At 37.6% G+C, this 15,787-nt stretch overlaps 1 protein-coding gene across 7 annotated transcripts in view; it reads left to right on the top strand.

Annotated features, from left to right (window-relative positions):
• Nucleotides 1-15,787, top strand: part of SWT1 (SWT1 RNA endoribonuclease homolog) — a 141,460-nt gene that overhangs the window by 16,042 nt on the left and 109,631 nt on the right. For all 7 annotated transcript variants that reach the window (XR_009210684.1, XM_032137263.2, XM_032137262.2 and 4 more), the window contains 5 exons: nucleotides 1,151-1,889; nucleotides 7,182-7,241; nucleotides 8,737-8,857; nucleotides 11,004-11,105; nucleotides 11,501-11,689. Coding sequence is in view for 6 of the 7 variants with exons in the window: in XM_032137263.2 (XP_031993154.1) it covers nucleotides 1,151-1,889; nucleotides 7,182-7,241; nucleotides 8,737-8,857; nucleotides 11,004-11,105; nucleotides 11,501-11,689 (1,211 nt within the window). In the remaining variant the exon portion in view is untranslated. The remainder of the gene's footprint in view (nucleotides 1-1,150; nucleotides 1,890-7,181; nucleotides 7,242-8,736; nucleotides 8,858-11,003; nucleotides 11,106-11,500; nucleotides 11,690-15,787) is intronic.

Genomic DNA, 15,787 nt, shown 5'->3' with positions numbered 1-15,787 from the left:
TATCTACTAAGGCTAGTGAGCTTATTAACATATTATTTTGCTAGAAGTTAGTACATCTAACAAATACCATTTCCTAGTTCTTTAAATTTTTATTAATTTTTAATATCCTAAAGTTTTAAAGTAAATAGTCACATATCAGTGTTATCCTTTGTTATTTCTCCCACTGTTTTTAAGTTTGGGAAGTTCTCTATTAAGAAATCAGGCTGGGCGTAGTGGCTCATGCCTGTAGCCTCAGCACACTGGGGAGGCTAAGGTGGGCAGATCGCTTGAGCCCAGGAGTTGGACCAGTCTGGGCAACGTGGTGAAACCCTGTCTCTACAAAAAAAAAAAAAAAATTAGCCAGATGTGGTAGTGTGTACCTGTAGTGCCAGCTACTCAGGAGGCTGAGGCAGGAGGATCTCTTGAGCCTGGTATGTTGAGTTTGGAGTGAGCCAAGATCGCGCCACTGCACTCCAGCCTGGGTGACAAAGTGAGACGCTGTCTCAAAAAAAGAAAAAGAGAAATTGGATAGGCCGGGGTACAGTGGCTCATACCTGTAATCCCAGCACCTTGGGAGGCTGAGGCAAGTGGATCGCCTGAGCCCAGGAGTTCAAGACCAGCCTGGGCAACATAGCAAAACCTTGTTGTTGCTACAAAAAAGTTACAAAAATTAGCTAGGCACGGTGGCATGCTCCTGTAGTCCCAGTTACGTGGTAGTCTGGGAGGTAGGAAGATTGCTTGAGCCTGGGAGGTTGAAGCTGCAGTGAGCCATGTTTGCATCACTGCACTCTAGCCTAGGCAACAGAGTGAGAACCCGTCTCAAAAAAAAAATGAAATCAGACATATGTTCTGTTTTTCCTCACTGGTTTTTAAGGGTGTAATATGAAGTACAAAATTATTATGATAATAATTATTTTACACTTAAGCATTTAGTCCATTTGGAATTTGTGTTGTTTGTTACTATTTAAAGTTGTAATTTTTTTTTCCAAATAGCAAACTAATTATTCTGACACCATTAAGTGAGTAATCCTTTCCACTTCATTCTTAATGTAGCTATTTCTACTTTTTATGAAGCTTAATGTCAGCCCAATTCTGTTATTCTAACTAAAATGACAGAGTGCAACATTATGTATAATTATAATGTAACCTAGGTTTCTGTGCTGTTTTACAGATTGAGTGCAGAAATTGACACTCTCAGAAGGAGACCAAAAATCAGTTCTTCATCCCAAAGACCTATTAAACTCAAAGAAGCATCATATTCAAATGATAATCAAATTATTTCGCAGAGTCCTTCTTCAAGTGGAACTAAAAAAGACATACGTAAATTTGTAGACTTTAAACCTAAAGATATCAAATTGACAAATGCTGGAAGCAAGCTTGACCATGGAATTAAAGGCCTTAGTAGTCCTAAGAGTGCCAGTGATGTGAAACCTAAAGCCGAAGGCCAGGCAAGTGAAAATAAATGGTCTCATTTACTTGTTCAGGGAGAGAAGATGAAAGAACTCAAGAAAGAAAGAAACAAATTCAGAGACAATTCTGAAAAATGTGTCTTAGAGAAATGGAAGAGAAATCAATTTTCTCAGGATTATAATTCCAACAAGATAATGAAGGAACCCTTGGGATCTAGAAGACAGAAGATCAGTTTCAAAATCCCTATAAAATCCTGTGACACCCTCCAGAAACTTGTAGAAGAAAATGTCTTCAACATAGATTCTAACAAGTCAAAGACTAAGCAGGAAGAAAGAGAATACCTGGAAAGCTCCCAGGTTTCATTAAATGTGACTAGGCAGAAAACTGAACATTTACTTTCAGATTTCACATATAAGCGGACTGTTCATGAGTGGAAACGAAAACATCATTATGACCATCAAGAAAGTAATGATTCACATTCTAGTGAAAACCTAACCCAGGTAAGGTGGTAAAAAATGAAGAATATAGGTTTTAACTGAGAGTTTATTAATATAGTTAAGTTTTTTCTATATTTCTATATTTTTTTCTGTTTTTGTTTGTTTGTTTGTTTTTTGTTTTTGAGACAGGGTCTCACGCCGTTGCCCAAGCTGGAGTGCAGTGGCACGATCCTGGCTCACTGCAGCCTTGACCGCCTGGGTTCAAGCAGTCCTCCTGCCTCAGCCTCCCTAGTAGCTGGGACTATAGGCACACATCACCGCACTGGGCTAACTGGTGTTTTTTTGTAGAGATGAGGTTTCACCATGTTGCTTAGGCTGGTCTTGAACTCCTGGGATGAAGCACTTCACCCCTGCTCAGCCTCCCAAAGTGCAGGGATTACAGATGTGAGCCACTGCACATGGCCTTTTTAGTTGTTTCTATTACTGACGATAATCATAGATGGCTGATTCAAATTTATTCATGAAGATATATGTTGGTTTCTTTATTTTACTCTCTTTAATTCCAACTTTTTTAGGAAGATATTTTGGCAGGTATCAAGGATTCATAATAGAAAGGAATGTGTAAAAATGTGGTGAGAAGCAGTTATAGATAGTCCTTTGAGAAAAGCATTGTATGCTGGAGAACACTCAGGGGACAATGTTCTGAATAGTCTTTAAACAGATTTTTTTTTCAGTTTCACCATGTACCAGACACTGCAATAAAATAGCTTGTAAGAGATAAAACAGTCTGTTTTCAGGGACTTACTCAAGTGAAGAGAGACACAAGCAATTTCCTTAAATATGGTAAGTAAAATACCTATCACTTAATAAGAGAATACACAGCAGGGGATTAATATAGCTTTGGTACATCATGAAAGAATTAGTTTAGAAAGGTATACTGGAGGGGACTGGGTACAGTGGCTCACACCTGTAATCCCAGTGTTTTGGGAGGCCCAGGCAGGCAGATTGTCTGAGGCCAGGAATTCAAGACCAGCCTGGGCAACATACCGAGGCGGGTCTCTACAAAAAAATAAAAATTAGCTAGGTGTGGTGGCGGGAGTCTGTGGTCCCAGCTATTCAAGTGACTGAGGTGGGAGGATCACTTGAGCCCAGGAGTTCAAGATTATGGTGAGCTGATCATGTAACTGCACTCCAACCTAGGTGACAGAAAGAGACCTTGTCTCCAAAAAAAAAAAAAAAAAAAAAAAAGGTTTACTGGAGGCTGGAGGGAGTAACATTTAAACAGACCTAAAGAATGAGTTGAAGTTACTCAAGTGGAGGTGAAGTGAGGTAGAATGGGAGAAGCAGGGATATTTTAGGCAGAGGGAGCTACACGAGCAGGGATCTAGGCTAGAAAGCTTGGCACATTTATTTTGCTTTAAAATTATGTGATGTAATTGGCATTTGTGGACTACTTTGAGAACCTAATCTCTGTAATTTTGTTTCTATGGCAAATAAAGTTACTTAATCTTCAAGAGAACTTTCAGAACTGTGGAACCTCAGAATTTTAGAACTTCAGAAATTCTGAGATGTAGAGACCATTGATAAACAGGGATGGTTAAGCCTACCTGCTTTTAGGTATTAAGACTGTGGACTGTGGCCAAGCCCAGTGCCTCACGCCTGTAATCCCAGCACTTTGGGAGGCCAAGGTGGGGTGGATCACGAGGTCAGGAGATCAAGACCATCCTGGCTAACACAGTGAAACCTCATCCCTACTAAAAATACAAAAAATTAGCTGGGCATGGTGGCAGGCACCTGTGGTCCCAGCTACTCGGGACGTTGAGGCAGGAGAATGGCGTGAACCTGGGAGGCAGCCCTCGCAGTGAGCCAAATTGCATCACTGCACTCCAGCCTGGGTGACAGAGCAAGACTCCGTCTCAAAAAAAAAAAAAAAAAAAAAGACTGTGGATTGCAATGGTAAGATATTTCTTACGAAAAATGGAGGAATTATAACTAAGGAGGCCAGAAGAGCTTGGGAATTAGTATTTTTAAGTTAAGTGAACTGGAAGGGGCCCAAAGAGGGCAAGAATTGAGTTTGAATTGAGTTTGTTTTCACTGTTTTCTTAAAGGAAGGAACCTCCAGTTTTTCTTCTTGTGTTATAACCATTTCTCTAGAGTAGAATGAAAGAAAGGAACTTGAAGTTGCCAGTATGTTCAGTGATCATCATTGTGTCATTGCCTGGTTTTCCCATTGTGCTATACATCTAAGGAGTAGCATGAGAAATCTCTGCAGTGCATCTTATAGTTTCTTTTGGTCTCTACGTAGAATTAGTACACAAACCAAAAGAGGTACATAGCAAGAATATTAAGTTGCAGAAGAAGCAGTTTTTCCATGACCACTTTCCAGTTATTGGAATTTAGACTCTTTATAAACTGTTCTCAGATAGCAGCATTATCAGGCTTAAAGTCATTTAGACACAGAAACAGCAAGTAAATATTGTCCTTATCTTGTGTATATTATCTTCAGCATATTATTGACAGCAGATAATCATCTTAATACCCTGTTTGTTTTTATGTTTTACCCACTAATTCCTCAATAGATAATTATTTTCCTAAAATAATGAGTGTAATTTACAAGGAAAATAATAGTATTTTCTTTTTCTGGATTTAGTAATCCTGTTATGCTTTCTAAAGAAAAAATAACTCTTTTGTTTCTTAGGTTTTATAGTTCTTTGATATAGACCCCTCTCAAATTGCAAACCTCCCCCTCATTGAAAATTAATATCCTAGAGATTTATAGTTTATAGGCTACTTTTAAAAACAGCATCACATTTAATTCTTACAAGAGTGTAAAGTAGAATTCATTCATTTATCAAACGTCTATTAAAGGTACCTATTATGTATCAGGCATTTTTCTAGGTACTAGGGATTTAGAAATGAGTAAGATGATTATTAGCCTCAAGAAGTTCCTAGGGAGGCAGACTAGTAAGTAAAAAAATATGATTGTACTATAGTGAAGTAAATACCACAGTCCTAAGAATTGGGTGTGATGTTAGTATAAATCTCTGAGTGAGTTAAAGAAGGGCTCACTAAAGTGGTGGTTCTAAAGCCTCATCTCGAAGGACATGTGGGGTGAGGACTAGATGTGCTGTCCAGCTAGGGTAGAGGGCCAGTGTATGTAATGGCACAGAGTTGTAAAATTGCATGGAAGGAAGGTACATGAGCACATACGTTGTCAATATGACTAGAGTCAAGATGGGTAGCGAATCTATAGGAAAGGAAGTTGGGGAGAAAGCCAGGGTCTCTAGACAATGGATGATTTTGTATCATGGGAAAGACTGGTTTTTATCTCATATCTTGTAGATGGAAGAGAGCCACTGAACCACAGTCAGGGAAATAATATAATTGTGTTTTCCATTTGGAATCACTTTGGTAGACAGTACCATTATTATCTTTGTTACGATATTCCCTTCTGTCATTCTCACAAAAGGCTTTATCCCAACCTATGTATTTAATGAGGCATGGTGGGGGAGGCAAATAGTTAAATGCATGAACTTTTCTGGATCGTTCGGTGGTAGAAAATTCATTGTAGTCACTGTAGGTGGCCCATGAACAGAGAGAGCAAAGGGTTGATAGTAACCAAAGGAAGAGAATAAAGAGATGTAGAATGTCAAAAGCCACAAGTTCTGATAATAATCTCTGGCTTGTTTGGCACTTCTTAAAGACAACTTTAAAGATCAGTGAGATTTAAAGTTATATGGAGAAGGGATTGTGAATCTCAGGGTCATGGAATAGTAAAACTATAATGAGCCTATGTGTGTGAAGTGTAGTTGTTATATCATGTGAAGTTTGATGTTGGGTGGAAGCTGAATTCCCAGTAAAGCATTTAGCCTGAAAGTTCGGGCGGAAGCTGAATTCTCAGTAAAGCATTTCTACATACGATGTACTTGTTTAAAGAGTGTTTGTATGTGTGCAGTGGCTCGTGCCTATAATCCCAGCACTTTGGGAGGCTGAGGTGGGCAGATCACTTGGGGGCAGGAGTTTGAGACCAGCTTGGCCAACATGGTGAAACCCTGTCTCTGCTAAAAATACAAAAATTAGCTGGGTGTGGTGGCGGGCCTGTAGTCCCAGCTACTTGGGAGGCTGAGGCAGAAGAATCGCTTGAACCCAGAAGGTGGAGGTTGTAGTGACCTGAGATCATGCCACTACACTCCACCCTGGGCAACAGAGCGAGACTCTGTCTCAAAAACAGAAAAGAAGAGTGTTTGTAGTTCATACCAGAAATAGCTTTCCATAAAATACATGTTAGTTTGGAGTTATCTTGGAGAATTCTTAGAAAGTTATTTAATTCAGTTGTTCTTTTGCTGAGCTTCCTGTCACCTGTATGTAGGGTCAGGTAGGTCTCATCCATTCAGCAGAAATGCCAGTGGAAAATTGGAATTTGGAGAGAGATTTTCAAACTTTGTTTGAAGACAAAATATAAAACACAAACCCCTGGTGCTCTAACTACATATAATATAACCGTGCATTGTTCAGCTTTTCTTTTTTAGCCTTATTATAATCCTCAAGTTCCTTCTGTTGTTTTATCATGTCACTTGTAGAAATGACTTACTTGCTCCTGGATGAAAATTTTTCACCACTGAAGGCCAACTTGTTTACCTTTGCATTCATTATTTCTCTTTTTTTAGGGTGGCATGTAATTTTATTCTTAGAATATAGTATTTTTATGAATCTGTATATGAAGAATTCTACCATGTTTCATGACTTGATAGAATGGGCCTTCTCTATTCTAGGGGCAGTTTCTCATCTGGGGGCAATTTTGCCCCTCAGGGGACATTTGGCAATGCCAGGAAACATTTTCGATTGTCAAGATTGAGGGTGGGGCTGGCACTATGGCTCATGCCTGTAATCCCAGCACTTTGGGAAGCTGAGGCAGGTGGATCACTTGAACTCAGGATTTTGAGACCAGCCTGGGCGACATGACAAAACTCCATCTTTACAAAATATACAAAAATTAGCCAGGTGTGTTGGTGTGCCTGTGGTCCCAGCTACACAGGTGGCTGAGGCGGGAGGATTGCTTGAGTCCAGGAGGTTGAGGCTGTGGTGAACCATAATCGTGCCATTGCACTCCAGTTTGGGTGACAGAGTGAGACCCTGTCTTTAAAAAAAAAAAAAAAAGTTTGGGAGTAGGGGTAGGTGGGTAGTACTACTGACATTCTGGAGGATAGAGGTCAGTGATGCTGCTAACCATCCTGCAATATACAGGGCAACCCCTAAAGTGAATTATCTGACCCCCGAAGGTTAATAGTGACAAGGTTGAAAATACCTATTTAGGTAATGCTTTATTCTTAGCTAATGAAATTACTTTCATTTCAGAGTTTTGAAGCACCATGTTCTTCCGTGTCATCTGAAAGTATCCAGGATGCAGATCAAGAGGTTATTGATATTCTTATTTACTTTGATATTTTTAATGAAATTAAGTCAGACAGTTCTTACTTTTAATAAAAAACAATGACTGTAGAAACCTTGATAATACGAAAATAACAATGATGTCTCTATTTAAATCAATAGGTAGGGTTTTATGAAGTCATCCAAAACTATTCAGAAAAGTATATTTTAGTACTTTTTACTTTTGTTTCTAGTAAGGTTATCTGTTGTGAACAAAGAGCATGAAACCAGTGGCCCACAAGTAATCTGAATTTTGATTTAATATTATGACACTTTCTCTGTTTATGCCTAGGGTTGCCAAAATGCAGTAGGACATTCACATGTTTTTACTTCATTTTAAAAATCATCAATAAGATGAAAACATTATTCAATGAAAATGAGAATACACGAGTGTTTATCTTTTTACCTGTTGCTTCATTTCCCAACCAGAGTCCCCTGACTGCTCTTCACAGAATTTTATGTTGACTTGTCCTAAGTGAAGATGAGATTCGTGGAACACTTTGTAATTGTCTTTTTAAAGACTTTTAGGCCAAGCACGGTGGCTCCAGCCTGTAATCCCAGTACTTTGGGAGGCCAAGGCGGGAGGATCACCCGAGGTCAGGAGTTCGAGACCAGCCTGGCCAACATGGTGAAACCCTGTCTCTACTAAAAATACAAAAATTAGCTGGGCATGGTGGTACATGCCTGTAATCCCAGCTACTCAGGAGGCTGAGGCAGGAGACTTACTGGAGCTCGGGAGATGGAGGTTGCAGTGAGCCAAGATCGTGCCACTGCACTTCAGCCTGGCTGACAGAGCAAGACTCTGTCTCAAAACAAAAAATTTTCAAACTATATTAATTGATTTTTATTTGTGACAGTCAATTGTATTTTTCTGTTTTGAGGTGCTCCTTGATAGAAGAAAGATGTCTCACCTCTGATCTAAAGCTAGACTGTATTTTCATTTCTTTGTGTCACAATACATCAGAGAAGTATTTCTGTGAAGTGAGAATGGTTTTAAGATCTAGATTTCAGTTTATGATGGTTCATAAACAATCTTAGAAATCTCAAAAAGAATGCTTACTGTCAAGATAAAAAAAAGTTGACTCCTAAAATGAAGTGAGAATTGGAATGAGAATGAACTTACTTTAATGTCTAGGTATTTGGCTCTGTGCAAGGAGCTTCACCTAGCTTATTTCATTTATTCCTCACAAAAATCCTAAAGGAAACAGATATTAAAGATTCCTATTTTGTGAATTAACAAACTGAGACCCAAAGTCGTTAAATAATTTGCTTGCATAGGTTATGGAGGTAAGAAGAAAACTATTTTGAAAACCGTGTGTGTGTTTATAAATCTTTATTCTTTTACTGTGCTCCTTCAGAGTTTTGTAAAATTTTTTCTTTCCATAAACCATCTCAAGTGAATTAATTAAGAATTAATTGCTTTCCTCTCTTGTCAATCTGCAAAGTAACTCAAAATATTTCACTGGGGTCTTTTACACTTTAGATGCAGATAGTAGAAGAGCTTCATGCCGCACGTGTGGGAAAAAGCGTGGATTTACCTGGAGAGTTAATGAGTATGGAAATTGACTTAGACGATGATGTACATTCCTCCTGTGGTATACCCTGTATGTTGATGTGTGTGCTCTCCTATGCTTTCCTAAAAATGAATGTGCCAGTATTCAATTTTTATAATATTGAGCTGAAAAATGTTAAAATGTGCTCACTTGAAATGAATGATAAAGTAATAGTTTATTTTTTTAGGTACAGGAATTAGATCCAATATTTGTCTTATTGGTTTTACATATTTCATATTATTAGATAGTTAGATATAGTTTCTCTTTTTCTGTCAAGAGGTAGTAATTAGAATTATAAGTTGTCTTTTATTCTTGCTGTTATAACTTTAACAATTTCAACTATGTAAAGCACTGATCAGAAATAATGCAGAATAGCTGGTGCAGTGGCTCACGCCTGTAATTCCAGCATTTTGGAAGGCTGAGATGGGAGGATTGCCTGAACCCAGGAGTTCAAGGCCAGCCTGGGCAACACAGTGAGACCTCGTGTCTACAGAAAATAAAGTTAGCTAGGTGTGATGGCATGCGCCTGTAGTCGCAGCTACTTAGGAGGCTGAGGTGGGAGGATTGCTTGAGCCTGGGAGGTTGAGGCTGCAGTGCACCAAGATTGCACCACCGCATTCCAGCCTGGGTGACAGAACAAGACCCTTTCTCTCTCAAAAAAAAAAAAAAAGAAGAAAGAATGCAGATGGCTTGAAGGTATTATATTTATTGATTTCTTATTCATGTTGTGAAATTTTGATCATTTTTTTTTTTGCTACTGGGAGAAGGTAATGATAGAGATTATCCAAAATCTATCAGTGTACTGTTTCAAATTCCATTTTTTAAAAACGGTAATGCTGACCGGGCACGGTGGCTCACGCCTGTAATCCCAGCACTTTGGGAGGCCAAGGAGGGTGGATCACCTGAGGTCAGGAGTTCGAGACCAGTCTGGCCAACATGGTGGCCCATGCCTGTATTCCCAGCTACTCAGGAGGCTGAGGCAGGAGAATGGCTTGAACCTGGGAAGCAGAGGTTGCAGTGAGCAAAGATTGAGCCACTGCACTCCAGCCTGGGCAATAAGAGCAAAACTCCATCTCAAAAAAAAAAAAAAAAGTAATGCTAATTTACATTCACATTGCAGTTTTCATCTTTCAAGTGTTTTCCTATGTATTAACTTATCTGATCCTCAAAATGATCCTATGCAATAATAGTGCTAGAATTATTATGTATTTTCTTTTTTTTGTTTGTGGGTTTTTCTTTTGTTTTTGTTTTTTTGAGATGGGGTCTCCCTCTGTTGTCCAGGCTGGAATTGGAGCTATCTCCACTCACTGCAACCTATGCCTCCCAGGTTCAAGTAATTCTCCTGCCTCACTCAGCCTCCCGAGTAGCTGGGACTACAGGTGTGTGCCACCATGCCTGGCTAATTTTTGTATTTTTAGTAGAGATGGAGTTTCACTATGTTGGCCAGGCTGGTCTCGAACTCCTGACCTCAGGTGATTGGCCTGCCTCGGCCTCTCAAAGTGCTGGGATTACAGGCGCGAGCCACCATGCCTGGCATGTATTTTCTTTTACACATATTTATCTTTCAATTATATTCACTCAGGATATGTTAAAATTAGCTTATAATTACTAAGTGCACCACTGCCGGTGATCCACGACAGAAGTTAGAAACATAATTACTTCCCAGGCAAGTCAGTTCATAATTTAAAATCCACCTACAAGCAATTTATAATATTCTACTGGTGGGTGATTAAACATTGATTACTATTCTTTCTCTTAAGAATCGAAGTAAAAGCAATTTTGTTTCTGTTGTCTAAAGGACTTCTCTTAAGAACGCTATCAAAAACATTCTCCACGGCTGGTTTTTCACAGTCTTGGCCCCAGGTTTCCCGTGTATTTTTGCTTTGCCAACCCTTACCTTCTCTGCCCACTTTGACTTAGATGATTCTCCACCCCACTCCCACTCCAAACAGGGGTTGTAATTCCTATCCCGAGGACCCTTAATTGATTGGGGAGAAATTTACTTGGCAACAAGGATACGGGCCAGATAGATATCAGCTTGAGAGTCTAGCCAACTGTGTAAATCTCTGATACAGTTAACAAGACAAAGAGGCGTTTTAAACTTAATTGAATTTTCAATGCTTCTGTGATATCAAAATTTTAGTCATTATATAAGTCTATTATCAAGTGTCATGAAATATTTGCTCTTTTTCTTTAGCAAATAATACTTCAGACAGAAAGCTTCTAATTGTTATTGACACAAATATTCTGATGAATCATCTCAAATTTGTTAGAATTTTGAAGACAACAGAAGTACCAGGTATTTACAGAACATATTTAAAGATTCTGATTTTCTTCCTTGAGTTGATATTTTATATTAACAGTGATGTGGCTTTTTTTCCTGTGAACATGTTTCCATTTAGATATGCTATATATTAAGCATATTCAGTGTTAAAAGTTTAAAAAAGCCTTTACAGGTTAAACTAGCAATCTGAACTCACTCTTTTTTTGATCTCCAAGAGTATTTTTTTAACGTTCTGTTGACACATTATTCTCTTTTTAATTTCCATTTTATAATATATTGTCTTTCAATTTATTGTGAATTTCTTAAAGGTAGGGACTGTGTGCTTTAAAACTTTCACCTCTTGGACAGCAATTCCATTTAGTAGCTCAATAAATGTTTGTTAAATTCTAAGAAATCTTTTTATTTTTTAGGTTTTGACAAACTTGTGTTAATAATTCCCTGGGTCGTTATACAAGAGCTAGATCGTATGAAGGAAGGAAAACTACTAAAACATGCCCAGCACAAAGCTATACCTGCAGTTCATTTCATCAGTGACAGTCTCAAAAATCAAGATAGAAAGCTATGGGGTCAATCAATACAACTTGCATCCCAAAAACATTGTAAGTATTGTTCTCTCAGGGTGCCTCCTGATTGATACTTGTTTGGGTACAGACTCATTATTGGAGGGAAATAGTGCAAAACTTTTAAAACATTTAAACCCATTGGAATGTGAAATGGAAGGGGCATTGTGATGGTTTGTGGCTTAGTTTAGGAGTCTTTGATTTTTATTTTTCTGCTTCTCCTAGACGTTCTTACGTTATGTATATTTCACAGATAGTGACTGTATAGTTGTGTATGCATAATTATCTATATCACAGAACCTTGGACTCCTTCTTTAAAAATGCCATTGCTGAGTGATGAAGTCTGTAAGTGATCTACGTTTCTAGTCTGTTAATATCACCGTATGCAGTTAATGTACTGTGGAGACGATGTTGTTTTCCTGTGGTTTGTCAGAATCGGTAATAATGAATGAGGTGTTTTTACAATAAAGGTCTATAGATTTTCCCCTCATTTAATTTTTTTCAATATTAGTTTCTATTAAGTCATTTAAAAAATTGCTTTAGTCTTAAAAGCTAAGTATGTTCTTTATGTTTTATATAATTTGCTGGAAAAATATCTATATATAAAGGAACACATTTCTGTGGAGTTTATACATATATTTAGAAGATTTATTTCATTCTTTCAGAATTTGTTTCTTCCCAGCTCAGAATTATTTATATATGTAAACTTACATTATTTTAAATACCATGGATTTGTACTGTCCACTGCACCCATATTCACCGTAAGATTTGAAAGAATTCATCTTAAGAGGAATCCAATTATGGTATTAACTATGAGAAGGCTTTAAAAACCATGATTAGATTCATCTTAAGATGAATTACTTTAGTCTAAAATTTTTGTTTAGTCTTGAAATTTTGAAGAAAAAGGGTCTCTACCATTCATTCATTATCTAAACAAATATTTATTAGCTCTTAGTATATTCCAGATATAATGCTTATGAATTTTGAGTGAAGATGGTCCATGTCGAGTAGCTTTAGTTGACTATAATTTTAGCCTTGTCCTTAACTATTTGCAAAATTATATTTATTTGATATAGTATTGATCTATTATAGTGAGAGGACATAGGATTTGAAATATGATCAACCTGGGTTTATAGCATAACCTGGGGAAAGTTAAAGGTGAAGAAACTGAATAAATGAAATGAGAGGAAATAACTTCCATGTCATAAAATGGTTGTGAAGATTGGTTGAGTTAATATATTAAACTAATAGCTTATGGTTCAGAATAGGCAATAATTCTCTTGTGTCCTCATTATATGAAAAGCTTATGCAGATTGATAAGACTCATCTTTTTTTTAATATCTGATTTATTTTTATCACTTCTAAGTTTAGAAAGTTACTCTCTCCCAACCTGCTAGGAAGATTCACAGCACTACACTGCTTTGAGACTATGAATTGGTAACTTTGTAGAAGAGCAGTATTTAGCAATGTGTTTGAATAAGCCTAAGGATAATAATTGTCTTTCTAGAAATGTATCCTAAAAAAAGTGAGAGATGCAGGTAAAAAAAAGTGAGAGATATTTATTTATATAAATAGTGTTCATTATAGCATTATTTATGTAACAAAAAAATTAGAATCAACCTGTATAACATTTGGAGAAGTTACATACACTGCTATAGCCACATGAGGGGACACTGTATTTGGAAAAACATTAATGACATATAATTTTAAATAAAAACAAACATAAGATTAAAAAATATGTGAAGTATAATTCTAAATTTATTTAATTATATGTATATACTGATTAGTGATGAATAGAGGTGATATTTACCTGATGGGTTTATCAGTTATTTTAATTTTCTTTATATTTTCTGTATTTTCCAGATTTTTAATTACCTTTTTTTTTTTTTTTTTTTTTGAGATGGAGTCTTGCCCCTGTCACGCAGGCTGGAGTGCAGTGGCGTGATCTCAGCTCACTGCAACCTCCACCTCCCGGGTTCAAGTGATTCTCCTTCCTCAGCCTCCCAGGTAGCTGGGATTACAGGCGCCCACCACAACACCTGGCTAATTTTTGTATTTTTAATAGAGATTGGGTTTCATCATGTTGTCCAGGCTGGTCTCTAACTCCTGACCTTAGGTGATCCACCCGCCTTGGCCTCCCAAAGTGCTAAGATTGTAGGCATGAGCCACCGTGCCCAGCTTTTTTTTTTTTTTTTTTTTTTTTAAGACAGAGTCTTCCTTTGTCACCCAGGCTGGAGTGCAATGGTGTGATCTTAGCTCACTGCAACCTCCACCTCCTAGCTCCACCTTCAAGAGCTTCTCGTGCCTCAGCCTCCTAGAGTAGCTGGGATTACAGGTGTGAGCCACCATGCCCAGCTGATTTTTGTATTTTTAGTAGAGATGGGGTTTCGTCATGTTGGCCAGGCTGGTCTCGAACTCCTGACCTCAGGTGATCCACCTGCCTCAGCTTCCCTCGACTCACAGGCATGAGCCACTGTGCCCGGCTAATAAAATTATATATTTTTTATAATAAGGTAAAAATAATTAAAGGCAACAAATAGTTATCTACCACTCCCCCAATCAGACATTTGTTCTGTATTTTTATATTTTTCATTGTATTTTTATTGATTCATTTGTTTGCCAAGTATTTGTACCAGACACTGTTCCAAGTGTTGGGCCTGTAACAGTGAATGAGAAAGATAAACCCTGCTGTTGAGGAGGTTAAATTCTATTAGATATTAAACATCTTAATAACTATAATTTATATATAATTTATTTATTCTGTATGTGAGTAGAGGTCATTGATGTTGAATGCCATTTAAGCTGAATCTTTTTAATTTTTTAATTTTTTTATTTTTTTGAGATGGAGTTTTGCTCTTGTTGCCCAGGCTGGAGTACAATGGCATGATCTCGGCTCACTGCAATCTCCGCCTCCTGGCCTCAAGTGTGCGATTCTCCTGCCTCAGCCTCCTGAGTAGCTGGGATTACAGGCATGTGCCACCATGCCCGGCTAATTTTTTAAGATATTTTTAGTAGAGATGGGGTTTCACCATGTTGGTCAGGCTGGTCTCGATCTCCTGACCTCAGGTGATCTGCCTGCCTCGGCTTCCCAAAGTGCTGGGATTACAGGTGTGAGCCACTGTGCCTTGCCAAGCTGAATCTTAAGTAATAAATACATGGTACTTTTAAGCATTCACTATTGCCATACAGTGGGCTAAATACTTTATATACATTTTCATTTACTCCTCATGATTAAAAACTTCACCCAAGGATACATACCTAGTAAGTGGGAAAACAAGGATGCATACCCAGACTGGTCTGTTTCCGGAGTCTTTATTTTGTTCACTTTTGAACAATACATGTACAGGTGCTCAAAAGTGTTTATTGAATAACTAAATATTTCATGAATAGTCTTACAGTTTATTTTTCTGCTCCATATATCTTAGAAAAAGTGGTACTACTGATAATCTTGAGTTTGATACCTTTAGAGCAGTGCACTGTTACTTTTAAGCCTCCTTTTATCTGCTGAATTGAATTATTTAAAGTTAACTAATGATTTTGAGTTACACATTTTGCACTATTCATGGCATTTACCCTCTGAATTTAAGGAAAATTTGCTACTGTGATATATGTCTGTCTGGTTCACTGGTCATCTGATCAAGAAATTTAATCACATCTTCCTCACACTCATATCCTGACATAGTTGAGCTCTCTAGATTTCACCAATATGAACTCCTAAAGAGTTTGTCTTTGCATATCCATCCACTTAACATGGGAACCTGGCACAAATTAAGCCCTATATAAATATTTATTGCATGAATAAATGAGTTTTCTAATTTGAAGGATTAGAGGACTAAGTAATATAGGCCAGAAGTTGAGAGAAAAATGATTATAAACTGGGAATAAGGTTGAGACGAATTGGCTGATATGTCTTAAATTTTAATGTATAAGAGACAGGCCAAGAGCTTAAATTAGGATCTGGGTCCAGGCTTCAAAGATTCTTACCCAGAAATATATTTGGGGTATGGTCGTGCATTCTGTGTTATTAATAAGTACCCTAGGGAGTTCTCAGGTAGGTAGTGTGTGGACTTGTGGGAAACATTATCTTTGGTCCAGTTTCTACACATTGCATTATTATTATTTTATTCTTAATTTTTT

Source organism: Hylobates moloch, unplaced genomic scaffold, assembly GCF_009828535.3.
Source record: "Hylobates moloch isolate HMO894 unplaced genomic scaffold, HMol_V3 SCAFFOLD_18, whole genome shotgun sequence".
NCBI classification, from domain to species: Eukaryota; Metazoa; Chordata; class Mammalia; order Primates; family Hylobatidae; genus Hylobates; species Hylobates moloch.
The sequence above is the reverse complement of the archived record's forward strand: the minus strand, read 5'-3'. Positions and strand labels throughout refer to the sequence as shown.